At 36.2% G+C, this 21,673-nt stretch overlaps 1 protein-coding gene across 9 annotated transcripts in view; it reads left to right on the forward strand.

Moving 5' to 3' along the window:
• RBFOX1 (RNA binding fox-1 homolog 1) overlaps positions 1 to 21,673 on the forward strand; it is a 1,234,970-nt gene that overhangs the window by 959,231 nt on the left and 254,066 nt on the right. For 4 of the 9 annotated variants that reach the window (XM_061991827.1, XM_061991826.1, XM_061991830.1 and 1 more), the window contains exon 1: positions 20,406 to 20,492. The exons of 4 other annotated variants lie outside the window; for them this stretch is intronic. In XM_061991827.1, the coding sequence (XP_061847811.1) occupies positions 20,406 to 20,492 (87 nt within the window). Of the gene's footprint in view, positions 1 to 3,680; positions 3,701 to 20,405; positions 20,493 to 21,673 lie in introns of those variants that run through there. One more of the 9 variants, XM_061991823.1, reaches the window with a different exon arrangement.

Consider the following 21,673-nt stretch of genomic DNA (forward strand, 5'->3'; position numbering starts at 1 on the left):
ATGTCTGCTCACTTGCACCTCAATTAAAATGGATTCAGACATCTGTATTAAAAACCGAGCTTTCCCTCAGTTAACTTAACTATTTAGAATCTGGGGGGGAAAAAAATCTTCATTTTTGTGTGTATCTGCTAAATATGTTTTCTGCCACATTTAGGTTTTATAACTGGATATATTTCTTTTCTGAAAGACACTAAAAGTCATTATGTTCTTCTCAAGATAGCCAAACAAGTCTTCCTGTCAATAAATATTTATGTAGCCATGAGTGGACTGTTTTTCTATGGAGCTTTGTTAACCATTGGAGAAAATCTGTGTTTTGGTAGTCATTTAAAATTGACCATTATTTATTTGCTAAATTAACACGCTTGGTCAGTTTGTTTAGTAGAAATGGATACATTGTTATCCACAGTGTACTCACAGAAGTACTCTACTACTTTGTCCAGTGTTAGAAACTTAAGTATTTTCTCTAATATCTTGCACATTAAGAATTTATATAATATTTTAAAAGCTAAGTGAGGAACTGAGGATTTTTCTTTTAAACAGTTGGTACCTATAGGATGCTTTGCCTAAAAACATTTAAAGCTAAACTGTTGAAAATAAATCATGTGAACTAGGCCTATGTCAATAAGACAGTCACTTGAAAAAGCCAACAAAAACTGAAGGATGCTTCTGAGTTAGTTAAGGTATTTGAAATGATCTGAAATTATTTGAATGATCTCTTATTAAGATGCTTCTAACTTTAGGAATCCAGGAAGAGTTTTCAAACAACATTAAAACCAAAATGACTGTATCAGTGGCAGAAAAGAGCAGAGGAGGTTTTGACTTGGAAGTTTTTACTGCGTCATTATAAAGATAGGGACAATCAGGAGAAGTGTAAATGCATTTGGGTTATGATTTTACCTTGTGTCAATATTTAAAGATACAGGGAAAGGAAACTTGGATTTGCAGTTCACATTATCATTTGATAACATTTTATAGTGTTAGAAGCAGCCAAACAAATCTGTTCTATCTTTTCTTCTTTAATACAACGCCTAAATGCAATAAATAATTTCTGAACTCAAGCTTACATCAATTGCTAGCGTGAAGTAATTGTAGCAAATTTGGGACTGCTTCTTGACTGGGAATTTAACATATATTAATGGATGCTTAGTCCTATTAACTGGCATTTCCCTATGATATTTATTTGCCTGGACATAGGATTATTTAGTTGTTGCTTTCTGCATAAAGTAACAAAGTCAACTATTGTTTTGAAACATCAAGTAATATTCCATGTCATAGTGTACAGTGCTGCTGTCATTATTTTTAAATTGGTATTTTTTTTTCCCTGTTTAATGATGATAGATGTGTTTTGTTTTAAATAGTGAAGTGGTTTGTACAAAGGGTAATTCCTCTTAAGTGGAGCAATTGCTCATAGTGGACATTCACAGATCGAAAACAATTGAACTGAAACTTCAATATCAACCTTTTCTGTCTTTTAACAAGAAAGTAGTTCATGGTACAGCTCTCGTATCAGTGATGAAAAGAATCCACCATGAAAACAAAACAAAACCCAAAAACTCCTCCATCTCTACCCTAGCTATTCCATTAATGCTTACATGGTAAATTAGTGTAATTTTATTTGGGCCTTAAGCATTATGACTATGAAGAAAAACTGAATTCCCCACTCAGTTACTTATGTCATGCTTCTGGATCTGATGATTTATAGGAGTCTGAAAGACTTTTTATCTCATTCTTTCTTCATGGCTTAATTCAATGTTGATTTATTTGGTAGCACTTTCAATTGATGTAGTCAATAGTGTCAATAACAGAATAAGGATTAGAACAGATTATCTTTGTGCTAAAATTGTGTAAAGAATTAGAATGGATGAACAATTCCTGGATACAGTTTACCATTTTTACAGAGCACAAGCATAGCAATTGCTGAATGTCACCATTGCATTTACAGTTCTAAATGTGTGCCTTTTACATTTTATACTTTAGTGAGCCTTCAAAGGATCCGGTTTGTTAGTTAAATTCAGTAATTGATATTTTATGATTACACTGTTTAAGCCTATGGTGACAACACTGCCTTTGTTTACCTAGGCCATTTATAGTACTCATTCTGCGGTCTTCTGTAAAATCAGTAAATCTGACTTTAGCTCATGAAAATTTTAAGCATCTGTTAGCTTACAATTTGGAGTCCTTGCACAATTTTGTTCCTCAGTCTGCTATTTCATGGCAATTTTCATGTGAGAACATAAAACCTCTGCTTATGACTGCATGAGTGAAAAGAAGTCCACGTTACTAATGCTCACTCACCATCTGTTTTTCTTACAGCTGGGCCTTGAATAATTGTCCAGTAGCTGATGGACTGAGGGTAGGCAATCTTTTCAGGGTTTTCTGATTCATTTAACCAGCTTCTCTGCCCCAAGAGAAACATAGTGCTTGTTTATTCATATATGTAGGATAAAAAATTGTACTTTGTCAGATAAATAATAATTTTCTGTTAAAATAAAAAAAGGAATTGCCATGCTACAGACGATACCATGTGGGTGCATTTGCCCCTGAAGGGCCATGTGGCACTCTGAGGGAATCTTAGTACATGAGTGAAACAGACCTCCAGTGTGGGAGGGTAATTGTTGCATCCAGAAGTACTGTTAATGCCAAAGTAAGGATTGAAGTCTTGATGTGTTATTTATCTTAATTAGGGTAAATAAGATCATTGGATGTTCACCAATGAACTTCGAAGCTGGTGCTTGGGACTCCACCTCTGATTCAAGACAAAGTTATGTGTTTACATATCTTTTGTCTCACAAGAGCTGTTTTGTTGTTTTCCAGAGACTAATGAGAAGTGGCTTAGAGATCAAGTGCTATAGCAGCACTCATTCTGAATAAGAGCTAGTTTGGGGCATTTAACTACAGCAGCTGTCAAACAAGGTCAGTCTCTTCTCACAATAGAGAGAGGAGGTGCTTTAAGTTAAGTACTCCTCTCTTTAAATACTAGACCAAAAAAAAAGAAACCCAAGCAAAAAAAAACAACCCACCTCATCCAAAACCAACCCCAAACGCAACCACTTCCCCCACCCAACCAGAATCAGCAAAGGAGGTTGGCAGATGCTTTGGAATAAAAGAGCAAGAGTACTTTCAAAGGAGCTTCCCTGTGAGCAGAGGCAGGTGAATACTTTGGCTTAGAATCATTGTTTTTATAACTGGACTCTTTGAACATTTTAAAACACTTCAGCTGAAAAGTGGTAGCTGTTTTTTCTGTTCTGAGCTATTTGGAAGTTGTCACTATTCATTGATATTTGCTAAATATGTATGTGGATGGTTATTTTCTTGGGGGGGGGCGGGGGGAAGTGTGCTATTTTATGCCAAGGAACATATGAGGTGGTTATGTAAGCAGGGGTTTTTCTCAGGGTGACTAGTAGAGATTTCTTTTGATTTGTTTAGGGGTTATTTTCCTATTAGCCATGCAATACTAGACTATGAAGGGGTTTTTTTCCGCTATATGTGCATTTCTGAACTGGTAAAGAACTACTGTCATCATGTTAATATTAAGTTTGTTTAAAAATGTTTTACAAGTATTTAATAGGTAGTATAAATGGAAGTGGTAAAAATTGCGACACCAGAATTTATCAACTTTCTTTATAGAGCTAGAATAATGTTGGTGGAAAAAAGTCTACACCCTCTAAGAATCCTTCAAGCTTTTTGGCCTTTTAAAGGTGTTTGTGCAATTGATTTATCAGTTTTAAAGTGTGATGTGTAGTACAAGAGCTCTCCCGAGGAACTCCTGTCATTTCTTTGCTAGCATTGCTCATTTACCTCTGAGTTGCCTAGTGCAGCACCATTGACTTCTTTTACGTTTTGCTTCCCCTCCTACTCTGTCAGTGCAGCAGCCCAGTGAATTTAATTAGAGAAAATAGCATATCTAATGTCTATGGTGTCCTGACTGGTTGTAGTTGGGCCTTTGGTCTTTTGCACTATAGCAGGCTCCAGCTGTGGAGGGATCTCACTGTATTTTGATCTTGCTCTTTCTCGTTGTGTTGAACACGTGCAGAATCAAAATTAGATACTGTAGTAAGAACTGAAGCATTGGGTGAGTTATGTTTTGTTCACAGTGAATCACTGATTCTTATTTTTTTTCCCCCCACATATGAAAAGAAAGTGTGTCATTGCTGGGAATTGAAATACTTAAGATGTTCAGGTGCTTGTGAATAAGAATGCAAGTGTTTTCATCTTGGACCATTTCTTAAATTTCCCTTTTGACCTTTTATATGAAAACACACCAAAAATTGTTGGTTTTCCTATCTGTAACATCTTGAATAGATCTTTTTTTGATAACTGTGCATAAATTTAATAGTATCATCTCATATATATTTGTGAGGTGTGTATATGCTTGTAGTTATGATATGCCTTGCCTCAATTCCTTACTGACTTACACTAACATTTATTGTTATTATCTGTTTTTAGAGACTGTTTCTTTGGTTTGGCTTCTCATAGCCTCTTCTTTTATAGCTATCTTTATCTCTGCTGTGCCCAGTACGCCTTCTGTAAATTAGGTAGTTAATTACAGGTATTGATTATGGGCATGAAACTTCTTTGACAAACAAGAATTGATAAGAAGTTTTTAAAATACAAGGTTATATTTTCATAATGGCACCATCTTTTGTAAGAGAAAGTGAATTTAATGTATTTGTTTGAAATGTTTCAGTAGACAGTACAGAGGGAGGCAAAAACCTGTTTAAAGTTCTCCCAACGAATAAGATCTTGTCAAGACACAGGTAGGGTGAAAAGAAGTCAGGCAGCCCATATATTCAATAAGTGTCCCCTCTTTCTTCAGTTTTTTCTCCTTGTCATGTGTTAGTCGTATCTCTGGGATGTTACATGGCTGCATAGCTCAATTAATGCTATATGGCAGGAGAAGGAAAAAAAATGTCTCTCTTGTCAGAAGCCAAGTTATTTACTTTCAAAAGCTGACAGAATAGCACTGCAGGGGATTCATTTATTTCCGTTCGGAATGTCATTATTGTGTAATGCAGAGGGACTTCTGCATGCATTGCAGGCCTATTTCTTGCAAGCTTTAGTCTGCTGGATGGCTGCAGAAGTGTAAAATGGCACACTGAAATGCTTCCCTATTCTGACTTTAGCTCATTGACTTTTGCAAAGCTACATTCTGAGTCTTTAATATTTACTGCTTAGATGGCGGTAAATTCATTTGTTGGTGGTGCTGATGCTTGATACATTCTGAATCATGCTCTGGCCTAGCTGAAAGACTGATTGTATCCTTAGTTACCTTTATAATGTGTACCATTTTTCCTGAAAGGTAGCATATGGTTTCAGACTGCTTTTTCAGCATTACTCTCTCTCTGTCATACTCCTTAGTTTTTCTAAATCTGTCACCAAAAGGAATATTTTAGTGCAGAATGTTTTATAAAGACTACTTGCTATTTCATTTCAAGTTTAAAAAAAGCCATTCAACTTTGTTGTATTGCATGTACTTCAGAGGCAAGATAAGTAGTTTTGATGTTCTCTCTCCAAGTGTAGTGTACAAAAATACAGGAGTGTTCAGAAATTGCAATTCCAAGAGTTTAGGTTTATTTTTCCTGTGGTTTAACCCCAGCCAGCAACCAGGCACCATGCAACTGCTTGCTCGCTCACTCCTCTTCCCACTGAGATAGGGAGGAAAATCTGAAAGAAAAAGTAAAACTTATAGGTTGAAAGAAGAGCAGAGTAATAACTAAAAAAATATAACAACAATAGGAAAATTGAGTAATAATTGTAGTGAAAAGGAAGATAACAAAAAGAGAGACAAAGTGCAAGAAAGACAAGTGATGCCCAATGCAGTTGCTCATCACCTGCTGATCGATACTCAAGCAGTGATCTGTCCCTCCCTGCCAGGCCCCTCTGTTTCTGTACTGGATGTGACTCTTGTGATATGGAATATCCCTTTGGCTAGTTCAGCTCAGCTCTCCTGACCATGCATCCTCCCAGCACCTCCTCAAATGAGAAACTGAAACATCCTTCACTTCAAATAAGTGTAACTCGGCAACTACTAAAACATCCCCGTGTTACCAACATTGTTCACACAGTAAATCCGAAACACAGCCTGTACCAGCTACTAGGGAAAAAATTAACTCTATCCCAGCTGAAACCAGGGCACCCATTGCTACCATCTTTTCCAGCTCCACGTAGAATGCCACACTTAGCACATGCACATGAAATTGCTTGTTGCTCTGTGGAAAGATTTTTGGTACAGCTGAAGTAAAAGCACTTGATCCACCTAACTTCAGGAGTTCCTCATGCCTGGACACTGCCCTTGTTTCTGCCTGATCTCAAAAGCAAAAACCCCAACCAACCTCACAATCCTTAATTGCTGCAGTGGAAAATTACTTCATTTAGAGAGGACATACCTTTTCAGTGATACTTTGGGGTTTTTTGTTGTTGTTGTTAAGACTAATCCCACTTTATAGGTTGTTTTTGTTTCTTTTTCAAATGGTGAACTGCTTACATTTTAAAAATTCCAAATTTATTCATAAGTAGATGTTTGTATTTGAACATGACCTGCCTTTAAATGAAGGGAAAAGGATTAGGATTCTACTTCTAAATGGGTTTGCTTGCTTCTTTCCTTCTTTTATTTGCAGACATAAAATCCAATAAATTTCTATTGCGGTTGCTGGGCTTGGGGGAGAAAAAGGAGAGGAAAAGTACAAAGCTATTGGGAAGCGTCAAACACGGAGAATGATGAAGTACATTTCATAGCAGCCAATTCCAACCCCAAAATCCCTGTTGTGCAGGAAGGCTTTCCAGCTCACACAGGAAATTCAGCCATTGCACAGCACAGTATTAATGATTTATACACACCGCACCACTGCTTTTGTTCACTGGCAGAGCCAGGTTGTGTTAATAAAGGAATTTCAGGGAAAGGGGTCCCGGCATGCTGAGTTGTTTTGCTCAATGCAGTGGATGTTGCCTTCATAAATCAAATGAATTTAGTGCTTTACAACCTTTCAAAGCTGCTGAGGGTGGGTTTTTGTTTTTTTTTTTTTTAAATCTGATTCACCCAGGAATATTTTCATTTCTTTTCTATAAAGAATGAATGAACTTCTGGATGAGATCTATCACAGCTGTTTTAGGGTTGATTGGTTTGCTTCACAGTGGCATTATACTTCCATTTGTTTTCCATTTGGTATTTATGCTTTATGGTGTTGCCTATGGAAAGAGGTTAGCATGGTTTCATTAACATAGAGATGCAGATCACATTACAGTCCATCATGTTTCTTAGAAATAAATACAATGTAAAGACAAAACATGTTTGCATTAAGCAAAGTACTTCAGTATTTATCTAAAGTAAAATTAATAACACTCCCTAAACAATTTTATTTTTCAAAACCAAGATTTTTTATTATTATTATTAGCAAAAATAAACTTCTGGGTTCTTTTTGCAATACATATGAGTGTTCATTTTCAGAGCTTTGGGGTTTTTTTTATCTAGGAACTTTATTTCCTCATAGCAAGTACAAGATCAGGTGTTTAATTCTGTATTCATATACATAATGATTCTTTAAAAATACCTGATTAATATGATATAACTAAAAAAAAGCATCTATGTTGGATTATAGAAATGATGGCAAAGAAGGATGATTTAAAAAAAGTCTCTCAAATTCTGATGGGAAATAGTGTTACGGGACACTCTCCTGGAAAATAAACACTTGATGCTTTTGGAATGTAATCTTTACTTTCCATTACTGCTTTACAGAAGGAAGTGGGATTTAGAAATAATTACAGGGAACATGTTTTGCAGTTAAAAGGAAAGATTTCTAGGAAAATCTTAAGACTTTGTATTGCACAGCAGGAACGGTGGTTTTACTCTATTTGGATCATTCAGAGTCCTTGATTTATGTAGGTTTTGCTTACAGAAAATGTGATGGCCTTGTCCTGGCTTTGTTACATTAGAAAACAGGGTTCCCTCCTAGCTTAAGGAAAGTCAGCAATGTGGGAATTGGTATGGTAGAAGTTAAAGCTACTTATTATTGAGAGGAATTTTTTGTTTGTAGTCTGAGGGCAGATTAATACCTTCTTTTCCATTTCCATCATTGGTTTAAATATCACAGATTAATATAAGACAGGTGCCCAGTAAATGAGGTTTATGTTTATAGAGTACCATTTTTGTATTTGTTTGTCCTCTGTTATTTGGGTGCATGAGTGTTTCATTGTATTTAATTATGTCTGTGAGGCACAAGACAACAGTCAACATCTGCTCTATTGTTTCCTCGGTTTACAGATAGCTTTGATGGGTTATTAAACAATCTATTTTTCAAACAGAAAACAGAGAAAGGAGCTGCACTCATATTATGTAATTTTGTAAAGGTACATTATGTAATTAATTCTCTAGTATTTGCACAATAATATTTTATTTTGGTTGAATAAATACTACAACAATAAAAAATGTGATCTCAGACAGTTTTTATGTGATAGTGAATTTCTAGTTGATGATGTATCGTTCATAATATATGGGTTAATTTGATCTCGTCACTATTAAATTGATTTCCCCACACATTTCATATTGAAATAACGTTCTTGAGTTGTGAATGCTAATACAAAAAGACTGCTTTTAGTCTTACAGATCTTACTCGGGGTAGAACCACCCTCAGTAGTCCCCTGCCAAAAGAGGTCGTACTTTATGGGCAGGGAGACAATGCTGTAGAAGTTCCTGTTGGAAGAGTGCTTCTTTAACTATGTGGTTTGCTTGGTTTTTTTTAATGTAGCTGTCAGCTGCTGTTAAGGGGTTTTTTTTGTCTACTACTGATGTCCAACATACTCTGAATGGATTAAGGTAGATCGCTGAAAAATTCCGATTATGCAGCATCTGATTGTTTTTTCCTCAAAAATAAAATGTAGAAGAAAGTTTTCCAGACACTAATGATGAACAAATCCTAAAATTAGGCCTTCTGTAGCTTTTATCATTGCAGAAAGTCTCCTATTTAAAATGTCAAAGGAAGAACATGAGTTTTGATGGCTATTGACCTGTATACCACTGTGTAGCCATTGTATACCATTATAGAGTTACAACTATCCTTAACTGTTTCTTACATGTCTACATTTGAGGCCTTTGGAATGCCCTTAATATAACATGGTTCATTTATCCAACATAGATTTTTCCATTGAAATGAGGTTGCTAACATCATTTTAACATAAACATAAACTTGTATATACATAAAGAACTGAATTAAAAAGAGGATAATAAGAATAGATACTGAGAAAAGTATGCGTTATTAAAAGTCATGTAGGACTGATGTTCAAATGGCTTCAGTTTTTACCATAGAAAGAAAATTCCTCACCTTTTTCTTCAAGGGCTTGTTAGAAATGCTTCATAATTTTCCTGTTGCCTATCCATGTGCATCAGCAGATGTGAACATAAAATGAGGATTTAAAATCTTTTCCTTCAAGTGTCAATAAATGCTCCTCAATAGATTGAGGATTACACTTGCACTTTTGACTCTTCATAAACATGTGATAGATGGAAATTCAAACAGGAACTTTCAAAAACCATTTTCTTAAAAAACAGAGGAATATCAGGATAATGTTCGTAGGGAATTTTTTTTTCAAAGTGTTTCCAGAAGGAACTGTGACTTTGATGGTTTTTCTATGGTGTTTATTGCTAAACCTTTTGGCAAGGTGTGTCTCTTAGTAACTGCTGTTGTAAACAAACGTATGAGTTGGTATGCAACCAACAGGTGCTTATTTGCACTAAAATTATACAAGTGGTGTGTGTCTACTTCCATCAGAAAATGAACTTTGGCTCAAGGGAAAGTGATTTTTCACAGATTTGTGAAGGATGCTGAATTTGAGCAGGTGGTGTCTACTCTGTGATAGTGGTGGACGTGTTATTTGCATAGCTTCATGAGGAATTAGGGCTATTGAGCATAGAACTATTCATTGTTCTGTTTATATGATCTCAAAGAGCTAATAAAAGCTCAGAGGATAAGAATTCAGGAAACTTAGCTTTCTTACTAGTGCCACAAATGGCCAAGTAGACCAGCAGACAAGAGTAGCAGTTAACTTCCTCTGCTAGAGGACTTGATTACACAGGCATCTAAGGAAGCAGACTGTGAAGGAGACCTATGGTTAAGAAAAACTTTGAAGGAATTACAAAAAGCTTTCAAAATAATTTCTGTAAGAATTCATTAGTCCCAGCTGACTCAAGTAATTACTCTGAAATCTGACAGTTCTGTAGAAGTAGCTATGTAGTGCTTCTCTGTCATTGCAATACCAGGGAGATGTTCCAGTAATAGCATTTATAATCCACATGTGTGAAAGCTGTATCTGTAGGAACAAAAAGATATGTACAGTTCATGTTTGAGCAACACAAGTCAGAACTTCTAAGGATATTCTGTGTTTCTTATTTTCACTTGTACCTGGTGTTCAGTAACATGTGTTTTGCTTTTTTCCTAAAGAGTGTCATGGGTTACATTTCTTCTGGTTAGGGACAAATCTCTATTAAAAAAAAAAAAGAAAACGTGAGAAAAGGTAAGACTCTCTCAGTCAAAGAGTTGGAGATAAATTTTTGTTGTCTAATTTTCCTGTGTGGCACTGCAGAAGAATTGTGTGTATCTCAGGTCTTAGAAGGAGTCTACTCATTCTGTCCTATTTCTTGCAGCAGTAAAATCTTGCCCATTTACGAATTTCAATCAACACAGAAGTAATCCTCTTCTGTTGTCTGCCTTCTCTGCACAAATTTACATTAGTCTTTTGCCGGTGTGCTCCAAGGGCACTGACAAAGGTTGATTTATAACCTAAATGAAGGTGCAATTAAAAAGGCCATCCTTTCTTTATTCCCTTCTAATATAAAATGGAATTAATCAAAAGTAAAAAAAGTTGGTAAGTTGATGGCAGGAAAGATTCTTACCGTCTGGCATTGATATAACAATATTAGATTTTCTTCAAGTGTCTATTCTATCATTTTCTCATCAGTAACACCATCCCCATAGATTTATATTGTCCTGAGAAAGTTATTGTAAGAGATAGTATCAGAAATCAAGTATTTACATGAATTGAGTATCTAGCGTAGTTGCTGAAGCAAATCACCTGTTTGGTAGAGTAGTTATTTAGGACTGGAATGTATAATGAATATTGTCTAATGTCTTGGGAGAGGGGAGGAAAGGAAACACATGTTGTGATTCTTCAAGGTGAGATCTATTTGCTGTATTACCACAAAGTTTTGTTGGAGCTTAAGCCAGGGAATTTCCATTATTTCAAAGTAGTTTTCTTGTATATTGACTGTTTGCATAAAGGTGCCAGCGGAGGGTACCTGAGCAATGCCACTTGCCTTGGTCTGATCTCCTATAGACCCTTAGACTATGGGCAGAAGAGATCTGACCAATCTCAGGAAATGCAGATGCTCCTGTGCTATGTAATATGCTGTCTAGGCAGACCATGCACAGTGCTGCCTTCAAGACAGCCACTCAGGTTTAGTAGTGGTTTAATGGGCTAAGTGTGTCTCCAAAGAGTTGTATTAGGAGATATCGACGAGACAGAACTGACTTCAGACATCAAGTAGCAATGAAGTTGAAAAAGCTTTCTTAATTTTGTGATATTCAGATTTGGAGGCAATCTTCATATCAGCTGTGCCTTCCAGTCCTTTCAGCCAAATCCTGCCTCAGATGATCCTAGCCTGTAGTTCTTGGGTAAACTTCAGTACTTAAAAACTATCACTGATGTCTTGAGTAGAGCTGAATTATAGCTTGCATTGCATCTAATGCCTTCAAGTCTTGGTATTTTATCTCTGGAGAATGTGAAACTTGTCAGCTGTGAACAGAAATTCCCTCTGATCACTTTAAAGACCTGTAGGGTCTTTATTATTTTGGGGTTTAAATAGGTTATTTCTCCAAGGCACCCTGCTCACTTAGGATATCTACCCTATGCTGGTTTCTGCAATCAAGACATTGCGCTTGGCATAGTGGGGTGCTTGAATGATGTATTTATACAAGCAGGAGGCATGATTTAATACCATCCCATGATTCACCATGCAGTCCTATTAATATGAACTTTACTCAGGGGAATGAGTAGCTGTTCCTTGTCAGCAAATCCCGAGTGTATTAAGGGGGTGAAGTTGTATTGAAAGATCCTCACAGTGATACTCTGCTGTTCCCAACGGAAGCAAATGAAAACTGTGCTTTGATGAATAATGAATGTGCTAATTGGGGTCAAGAAGAAGTCATAGTTTCCTGTGATACAGTGGGCAGAGTAGCCTGACTAGAGTAATACAGATAAGCCTATTTGACTAGATTTGGCAATAAAAATATGTTTGTATCTGTCACCTTCACACAAGTAGTAACAATCTTCACATGCTGATAGATGTCAGTGACAGGCAGGTAGCTTGTCTGTTCTAGAATACAATGTTATATTGCTGAGATCCTGTTTTCTGGATGTTGATGTCAAGAAGATGATGGCCATGTACTGGTATTGAGTGTGAGTGGTTGTGTGCTCAAGTATTGGCTCAATTTCTGTGTAACATGGGTGATCCGTCATGGTATTGCTTACGTACATCAGCAGGATTTATCAGCTGGATATTGATCAGACATCTGTCTGTTCCTGATTTGCAAGGAAAAATATATTTTGTTACTGCTGGTCTCTATTTGCAAATGAATGTAATGTACTCCGAGGGGAATGTACTCCTGTTCCTACCTGTTGTCAAAACAGATGCAAAAATACATATTTCTTGAGCATTTTATATCCAACACACAGAAGAAGAAATTAACGAGATTAAGGAAAATATGATAGAAATACATATTTTCTGAAATATGTACTTACAGATTGACATGTTTTTAAATGAAGATATATGTCATACTGCTTATTTTTTATGCCACTGGAAGATGTATGTCATTTTCAGTAGCTAGGGTATGTAACTGTGTGATGTCAAACAAGCACAAGATCTTGCAAGAGTCTGTTGTATACGTCATACAATATTTTCAAAACAGCTGAACATAGATTGGAGGCTTATCTCGACTTTTTAAGAAATAGTAGATAAATTTAAGAGTGCAGTGGTGAAGGATAGCTGAAATATCCTAGAAACAGAAAGAAGTTTCTTCTCAAAGAAGCCAACAGTGAAAATGCAACTGATTTGGTACAGTTTCCAGCAACAGGAGTTATGTAATAAAATCCAGTGTTGAACTCTGTAAGAATAGCAAAGCAATGCAATGACATAATTAAGGCATAAGAAACAGTGAAGACCTTCACAACACACCTTCAATGTTATGAATTAGTGGTAATGTAAATATGTTAAAATTGATTCTTGGTAGTTAAAGCAATAGTCTTTTCCTCTAGTTTGGCAGCTAACTTCTGTAAATGATCCAGAACAATAAGAGATGAATAGAGAATCTCCCTTCACAAAGAGAATTGTAGTGGGCCACGGAGCTGCTCATTAAAGGAGCTGCCCTACAAATGTGTGTATCACCATATGTGCTGTGCTGCTTCTTGTACCTTTAAAAGAAGACTTGGTTTGACTTGCTGCATGGTCTAGTGTTATCCTTATTCCTTGTTTGGTGCACAGCACATTGACTGGAATTCAGAGATTTATCTTGCTTTATTTCTGACACAAAAGCTGGCAAGAAAGGACAAATCTGTTTCTGATTCAGAGTCTTTTCAATTCATGTGAAAACACAGATATGTCAAAAGGCACCTATAGCTGTTTGTTTTTTTCAGAATCATGGAATCGTAGAATGGTAGGGATTAGAAGGGTTCACAGATTGTTGTCCAGTTTTATGGTCTGATATGGATGGGTGGTGATAGATTCTTATGTTTCTGTGGTAGCCAAAGGAAGTCTAGCCACAGAGGCATCCCTTAACTCTGTTTTTTCACCTGCTTCCTTTATCTAGCATGCATTTATTGCATATGTGAGTGAATATGTTTTGAGACTCACTGAAGGGGTAGATCACTCTATCTGCAATTAGGACACAAATAGCCAACTAGTCCAAGCAGGAACTGAAGGTTTCTAAGGATGTAGAAGGTGGCATGTCATTTATGTAAAATTCTTGGCCTCCACACATTCCTGGTACATACATAACTTCTGTGTGTGTGTTCTTTCTTGTTACTGTCGTAGGTGAGGATCTCCTTGTACCAAATGTAGTTCTCTCTAAAGGGAATATACAGTCTAAGATGGATGTAAATGTATAGCTGACTTGCAGAGGAACAGAGACATCGGTGGTTATGCTATACAGCAGTCAGTTCACTCCCAGTCCATGTTTTTGTGTGGCATTCTGACAAGAGGAGATTTTTTTGATGGAAAGAGAACATTCATAGATGTTCAGAGGAAGTTCTTATCTGGTATCAGGAAATTATAGGAGAAAGCATCAATGCCATTTTGACTATGGTTAGGAGGTGAAGGAGTGTAATAGTGAAGGTGATATGAGGAAGATACTAATCTCTCAGTTGTTCACTGTAGTAGCTAGGGTAGGAATGGGCTGAAAGTGAGCCCTTGAAGATGATGCCAATTACCATATAGTTACTGAGATAGTAAAAGGATGTGTTGTAGGGCAATGCAAGGAGGGAAAGAACTGATCTTTGTGGGAGCATTCCAGAAGAAATACCAAGTGCATATGTCATTCTTTAGCTAGTGAGATACTACTAGAGCAGCAAGTGAATCAGCACACAGCATTGACAACAAAAAAATGAAGTTTTCAGTTAGTCAAACCAAAGCAAAAGGATTTACCTTGTACTTGGAGACAAGCATTTGCTGAGACATTGCACTTCAAATAACGTAAGACCAATTGGTATATAATGTGCAAATCTTGATTTCTTTTTTAGGGGGAGACTACAGATTGTTTTCCAAATATACTTCCAAAGTTTTTACATCAACTGATTTTTTCTGAAGCTACCATAGTCAACAGGACTATTATTATTTATCTTTGTTTATCTTTAAAAGAAAAAGACTTGAAGAAAGTTGTACATTGAGGGGCTAAAGCATTGTTGATTTCTAACTGAAGAATGAGCTAGTTTCATCTTTAACTCCAACTAGTTTTTCATTTGCCCTTAAGAGCTAAGATAATTTTCAAATAGAAACTTTTAAGTTCAAAGGAAAAATATGTCCATACTAGATGTGCTGTGTCTCACAACTGTTCCACGTCCTTGAAAAGCTGTAGTCTCCCAGTTGTAATCAGTTTCTGTATCCTTTTCCTATACACGAGTATGCTTAATGGTGTCATCAAACTCTGACAGTGTCTGCCATACTTGTATCAGTATGACATCAGTAGATATCTTTGATTTGTTTATGTGATATTTTCTACTTAAAAAATCACTAAAATATCCATATTTTGATTCTGCTGTTAGGTGTAATAGAAATTGGCTGGCGAATTGATACTTGCCATGAACAGCTCCTATGTGTAACTTCAAGCTTTGCTTAGAAGACAGGAATAGAGTCAGTAGTGGAGGATACGGGCATCAAGTCTAGATAGTGCTTCTGGTGCCCTTGAAGAGCTTTTGGTCCCAATTGTTTTTTTGCAGAAAGGCGGAAATAGTCTCTGGAAGACAAGTGTAGTAGTTATAAAAGTGACAGCAGTCATGGTTGTTAGGATATGAAGAAGGCATATAGGACAATGAATGTCTACCATGGTTTCCTGTGTACAAATATTACATATAATGCTTGGATCTACTTAGCTCAAGCAGTGCTTATCAATGGCAGCTCACTTTCTCTTTCAAAGTGTGCATGGAACTGACTTGATAATACCATTTTAGGAACAATAACCTAAAACTGCTGTGGATAATAGAAGTTACCAAGAGACCTGGAAACTACTTTATCCTCTCAGTTCTGGTTTTTCTTTACCAGAAACCCACTGAGAAATCGTAGAGAACATGCAGAGCATTTGGAGAACGAGGAAAGTGGCCAGGAAATGAGAGGCTTAGAGATGAGTTTAAAGGAATTGGATATGACAGAGCTATGAAGAGAGTGCCAAAGTGGTAGCTCAATTATTTATCATCTGTGAACTGGGAAAGTTAGGCCAATGTTGCAAGGAAGTAGAAATTATTTGAAGTTTCTTGGTGTTATATAGCATTTGGAAAAACTATTGTTGGTATTTTGAACTAGGTAGAGACATTAAGAGGAATTAATTATTTCACAGAAAGATAGTCTAAATAGATTACTTCTGTCAGGATCTAATTAGAGTGTACATCATTGGCTGATGACCACATTGCAAGGACCTGCCTTTTCCAGAGCAATGTGGCCACAGGGAAGTTGCTAAACTCTTTTTAAGCTCAAACCGTGGCAAAACAAGGCATCTACTTTCAGCTGGGGGAATGCTGTGGAAATTGTCTAATACACCATTTAGGTATTATATACAGGTGGGATCAAAACCTTGGCCCTTCTTACATCATTTTCATTTTTCTTGCTCTGCCTGAGTGTGTAGACCAGTTTTCAGGCATACTTCTGGCTTGATTTCTTTCTGTGTGCATCTGTACTTTTCAGCAGTCTCCATTTCCTTCCCATTCCAAATGACTTCTTGGCAAGTGAAGTCACCATTAGAGCTTTCTCATCAGTAGCTTCAGTTCTGTGCCGAAACGTTAGATTATGTCATTAGACTGCTGGGCCTGAAATACTTCAGTATTTTGTGACCTTCTACTGTTACTTTAGCTTGCTTAACATATGGTGTTCACCTTTAAAACCAGGTTTTCATAAATAATACCTGCCTTTTAGCAAAATTCCACAGAAATTAATCAAATATTTGTTTGTGTATATTATCTATACAAAAGTAGCGTTCATCTGTTTTCTTGTTCTTTTCTCCTGTCTTTGTTTTTAAAATCAATTTTCAGTTTTGGAAAATTCTTGAATCCTTCTCTTTAATTTTTCTAACAGCATTATAATTTTCTAGAATGTAAAGGAAGCCAAAGCTTTATAGTTACTTAAAATAGATCATCTCCTTTTTTCCACTCCCACACGTACTTAATTTTTTCAGAGAGGAAAAATCCTACGTTAGGCAAGAAGTACATACTGTCACCATCAGTGGCTTCAGACAGGTGATTGATAGGCATGGTACTGACCGTTCTGGTTTTGTTCTAGCAAAAACATTTAGGCCCATGCTTAACCTTAATCATGGTAGAGGACTCGCTACAAGGAAATAGAATTATTAGCATATTTAATACTCTTCTGGTTCATTCCCCAAGTCCTCAGAACTCTTTACGGTCAAACTTCATGTGTTTAATATATTCTTGCAGAATAGAAATTATCATTAGTGCTAACTAACAGTGAATTGTTAAAACTTAAAGACAAATTTCCTTTTTTGTGTGGCTGGGAGGGAGAAAAACTATGTTGGTATAAACTGGTGAAGCGGATGTAGTTGTATTGGCGTAAGTTCAGAACTTGGCACGGGGCGGAGATGCGAGTAAAGCTGTATTGTACTTCTGTGGTTTTGATTCACAGAGGTTTGTGCGAACTTAGGTAGCTGGTGCACACATGGGACATCATCAAAGAGCCCAACCAGAAAGTCAGAGCTTGGATTTGGAGTGCTATACGGCTATACATTTAGAAGCAATGTTGTTATAGTGAGGCAAGCAAAGCATCCTTTCATTAAAACAGGTAACTACAGTTTCTTTTCAAAGTTTGTTTGTGTATATTACAATCTGCAATGAAGTAAATATAAATGCTTTTTAGATATTTTACATTGTTCTTGAATGTTTATGTTGCTTGCAAAGGAATGCAAAGCTTTTCCTTCAAGTTTCTGAGTTCAGGCTGTCACTAGTATTGGCATCATATAATTTGATTTTATAAGCTATCTTTTTTTGTTACTGTGGATTTGGAAGGCTGTTCTAAACCTTCACTCTGCCAACACCAAAATGCTTGAAAAAATAACTCGAAAAAGTATTTTCAGCCTAAATTTATTCATAACTACTTTTTCCTTGATTTTTAGTGGGTCAAGATTGTCCTTAGCTTAAACAGTCTCTTCCTCCTACTGTTTTCTTCCCTGTTCACAGATTATTTTGCTAGGATAAACAAATCAAAATTCTTAGTTTCCTCTTACAATATAGTTGCTCCATTCCCCTGCACAACATAAAAAGGACTTCTACTGCTGTTGTAGTTGATTTTTTTAAATGTAGATGAAGATAATTGTATGCTATTGGAAGTGCCTCTAAGAAATTAAGAAATAAAATTAAGAAATACTGATAATTTGCCTTTTCTTACTTGCATCACACTAGCAGCTGAAATTCCTTAAACAGATGCAATGAGGACCTGCTTTTCTTCCTCCTGAGTTTAGAACTGAAGTTTCTCTTATTGGCAGAAGCATGACCTTATGTTTTTTATTACTGAATTTAATCCCATTTCTATTAATGCAGACCATAAGACTGAGCAATTCTCTCTATATAATAGTCTCATCCTTCTGTCTTGATGGTACCTTCCAACTTTGTCATCAGGAAATTTTATTAGTATGTTGCCTTTTGCCAAAATGATTAATGAAAATGTTAAGCAAAATCTGTCCCAAAACAGGTCACGAAAAAGCTTCCCTTGAGCCTGTGCTTTCCTGTACAAATCGTGTTGCTCTTTAGATTTTCTAACATCATATACATACCTGCTGAAGCAAACAAATGAAAAAGCAACTAGGTATTTTACAGAGCAATTCAACAGTCCTTATCTATGTCAGTTGTCCCACTGGAGTCATTTGAGTAAATCTTACAGAATCCATTTTATAATCTCCATTCCTAGGTGAAAGAAGTCTTTCTCATCAAATGGAGATCACTCTGTTAGCTCAAAAAAACAAGTAATAGTTAAAATGAACATTCTAAAATGAAATTAAATACTCTGAGTTGTAACGGCAACTCACTTTCTCATACATACCTTTTGTTTATATATTTCCACATGAAAGCTGGAATTTATGAAAGTCTTTTGGCAAAACCCTCGATGTGTCAGCCTACTGTGTGCTTAATAATTAAACTGCAGGGTTCCATTCTTTAATAAGAAAAGAGCAAGAGATATGATTTATACCTAAGCATAGTCAGATAACCAATTTGAACAGCATCATCCCCAACAGGGAAGTAAAGTGATTCTGTAACAGGAGATGCAATTAGGTAAACATCACTTCATCATGTGACAATTGCTGTCCTCTTTGGCAGGCTCTCAAAAGAGCATCACAGAGGGTCACAATTCAAGATCTAAAGTTAGAACTGGTGTAAGACTGATAGTAACAAGGGCCAACATGCAGCTGCTAAGGTAGAATTCTAAATCATGCAACACAACCGCCTTGATACATGAGAATCAATTACTGGAAACCTTTCATGATGGTCAAAATGTGACATTAAATAATTGAGTATCACATCAAATCTTGTCTGCAATTAGTTATCCGGAAAAGTAATTATGCAACAAAATCAAGTAGCTGAAATTAGTGATGTGAAGCATCCTGGTCATTCAAAGACTGTAGGAGAGGGTGGCGGGGTTTTTTTTTTCTGGACTTGTAACAGGAACTTTCAAGCATCAAACTAATTATTTATTGAATTAAAAATTCTTACTCAATTGTAATTCTTGTCATTACTCACATCAGCATTAGAAGATACACTGGATATGAAACAGGTGTTAATGACTAAGTTTTTGTGTACAGTAAAAGTGATTAGCTGTGGAAGAAAATGTCTTGCAAGTAGTACATTAAAAGGAAAATCTGTTTTGTTTGGGGCGGGGGAAAGCCTGGATTTCACTCTTGTCTCTCACACTAAGAGTGTAAGTTTAATTGGAGAACAGATATGAAATACTCTAAAGGTCAAATTCATTCTTTTCAAAAAAAGCTATGAGAAATGTAACAAAATAGATGTTGTGAAAGGTTTGGAAAGCCATTAAAATACAATTTACACTAATAGAAGTAGCTTGCATTAGTTAGCTCAAAAATTTAAAATAAGCAAGAAAAATATGATGAGTCAAAAATGATGTGTCCAGTGTAACAGACTTCAGTTTAAACTCTCGCATGGATGTTGTTTAACAGCTTATAAATACAGAGAAACATTTATTTATGCAATCATGGTAAAACCTGGTGATTTTTAAAATGGCTTCTAATAGTAACTGTTGTCATGTGTATGCCAGAACTGATAGGAAAATTAATTCCAGTCATAAGATCTGTAGAGAATGCGATCTGTATTTGTATAGTACTTAAAAATCTGAACTGATAAAGAGTAGTTTAGTTGGTTAGTCATGTTACTTAAGCTGGTCCCAAAATAGCACCTTCCTTTTTTGGTAGAGTTAGGTTTGCAGCTGTTGTCTCTATCTGTTGTCTCTGAAGAAAATTTTAACATTAAGAGTTGCTGACGTCAATTTTTTTCTTTTTTTTACAGCTGATGTGGGCTTTGCCCCTGACAGAAGTTATTTGGTTCTAGCTCTGAGTTTGGAAGAAGTTGGTATATAGATTTTCCCCTAACTTTCAATTGATGTGTTTAGCTTTAGTGGGAGTAATACTATCACTTAAACCATGTTGTCGTCTCAAGGAGTTTTGCTACATCCATATGGAGTGCCAATGATTCTGCCGGCAGCACCATACTTCGCTGGACTTGTTCAGGTAATGCAAGGCCGCTTCCAACAAGCAACTTAACTCTAGTGCACTTAGAGTAATAATTGGAATTTTTATGGTTGAGAAAGCAAACACTTTTAATACGGGCAAAAGCTCTCATGTAGTCAGTGAGAAGACAGTAGGAAATCAAAAAGATGGATCACCCTAATCTGTGTATTGACATCTCTCATGGCTGAATAAATGGTGTAGTTGAGCTATATTTGCTTGTATTGATTTGTCTGCTGCTTAACATTCATGCCTTTGCTTCACGAGGTTGACCACAGGGCAGAGGATTTGCTATCCATTCTAGGTTTCTGAGGGAGTCAGCATTCCCACGGCAGGTCATATCACAAAGTAACTTCGCATGATGTGTTCAGGTTAAGTGTTTTAGCACAGAAAATATGAATAGTGTTAAATATTCATTAATTCATAAGTTGTGCATCACACTGAATGAAAAAGGATTTGTGTTTTTCTGTGTTTTAGAAATATATCACCTTCACAGAATATTTATGCATTTTATATTAATGCTTTTGAACCGTGAAAGTGTAAGATCTTGCTTTAGGGCAAGAGTTGTGTATTTTAAAAGTTAACTTGGCAATTACTAGATTAAGTTATTGTGTTGTCTGCTTTGATTTATTTTTTTAATAGATTATCAAAAAGTGATACTACTGAATTTTCTGCTGTTAGGATTTTGACTAGATCATGTAGATACTAATTAAGCAAAAAGTGTTCTGTTATTTGCAGTATAAGACAACATAATGAATTCAAGTAACATTTTCAAGCATTGATAAAAGTAAGAAGTGTACCCTATAAGTGGCAATAGTTAGATATCATGCATTAACAGTGTTGACAGACCTATGTTTAATGCAGCATTTCTGTGTCTTGCTAGTGATCAGTCAAATTAGCTGTGAAGGAGAGGCAAATTTTAATTATGCTCCTTTCCTGCAAACAGTTAGCTGGCACAGAAGGGCAGTCAGAGCATGAAGCGGATTTTTATATGTCCATTCAGTAATTGAAGACTGAACTGTGTTCTTTGCTTTAGGCTTAATATCAGACACGTATGGCTGAAATTAGAAATAATGGCACACTGGCCATTATCAGGTATTAAAAAACCGTGTCTTCTGGGACATGCAAGCTAATGCTGGGGTTTTTATGTACTGAGACACAGTAGCACACTTGAACACATCAAG

Source organism: Colius striatus, chromosome 3 (assembly GCF_028858725.1).
Source record: "Colius striatus isolate bColStr4 chromosome 3, bColStr4.1.hap1, whole genome shotgun sequence".
Taxonomy (NCBI): domain Eukaryota; kingdom Metazoa; phylum Chordata; class Aves; order Coliiformes; family Coliidae; genus Colius; species Colius striatus.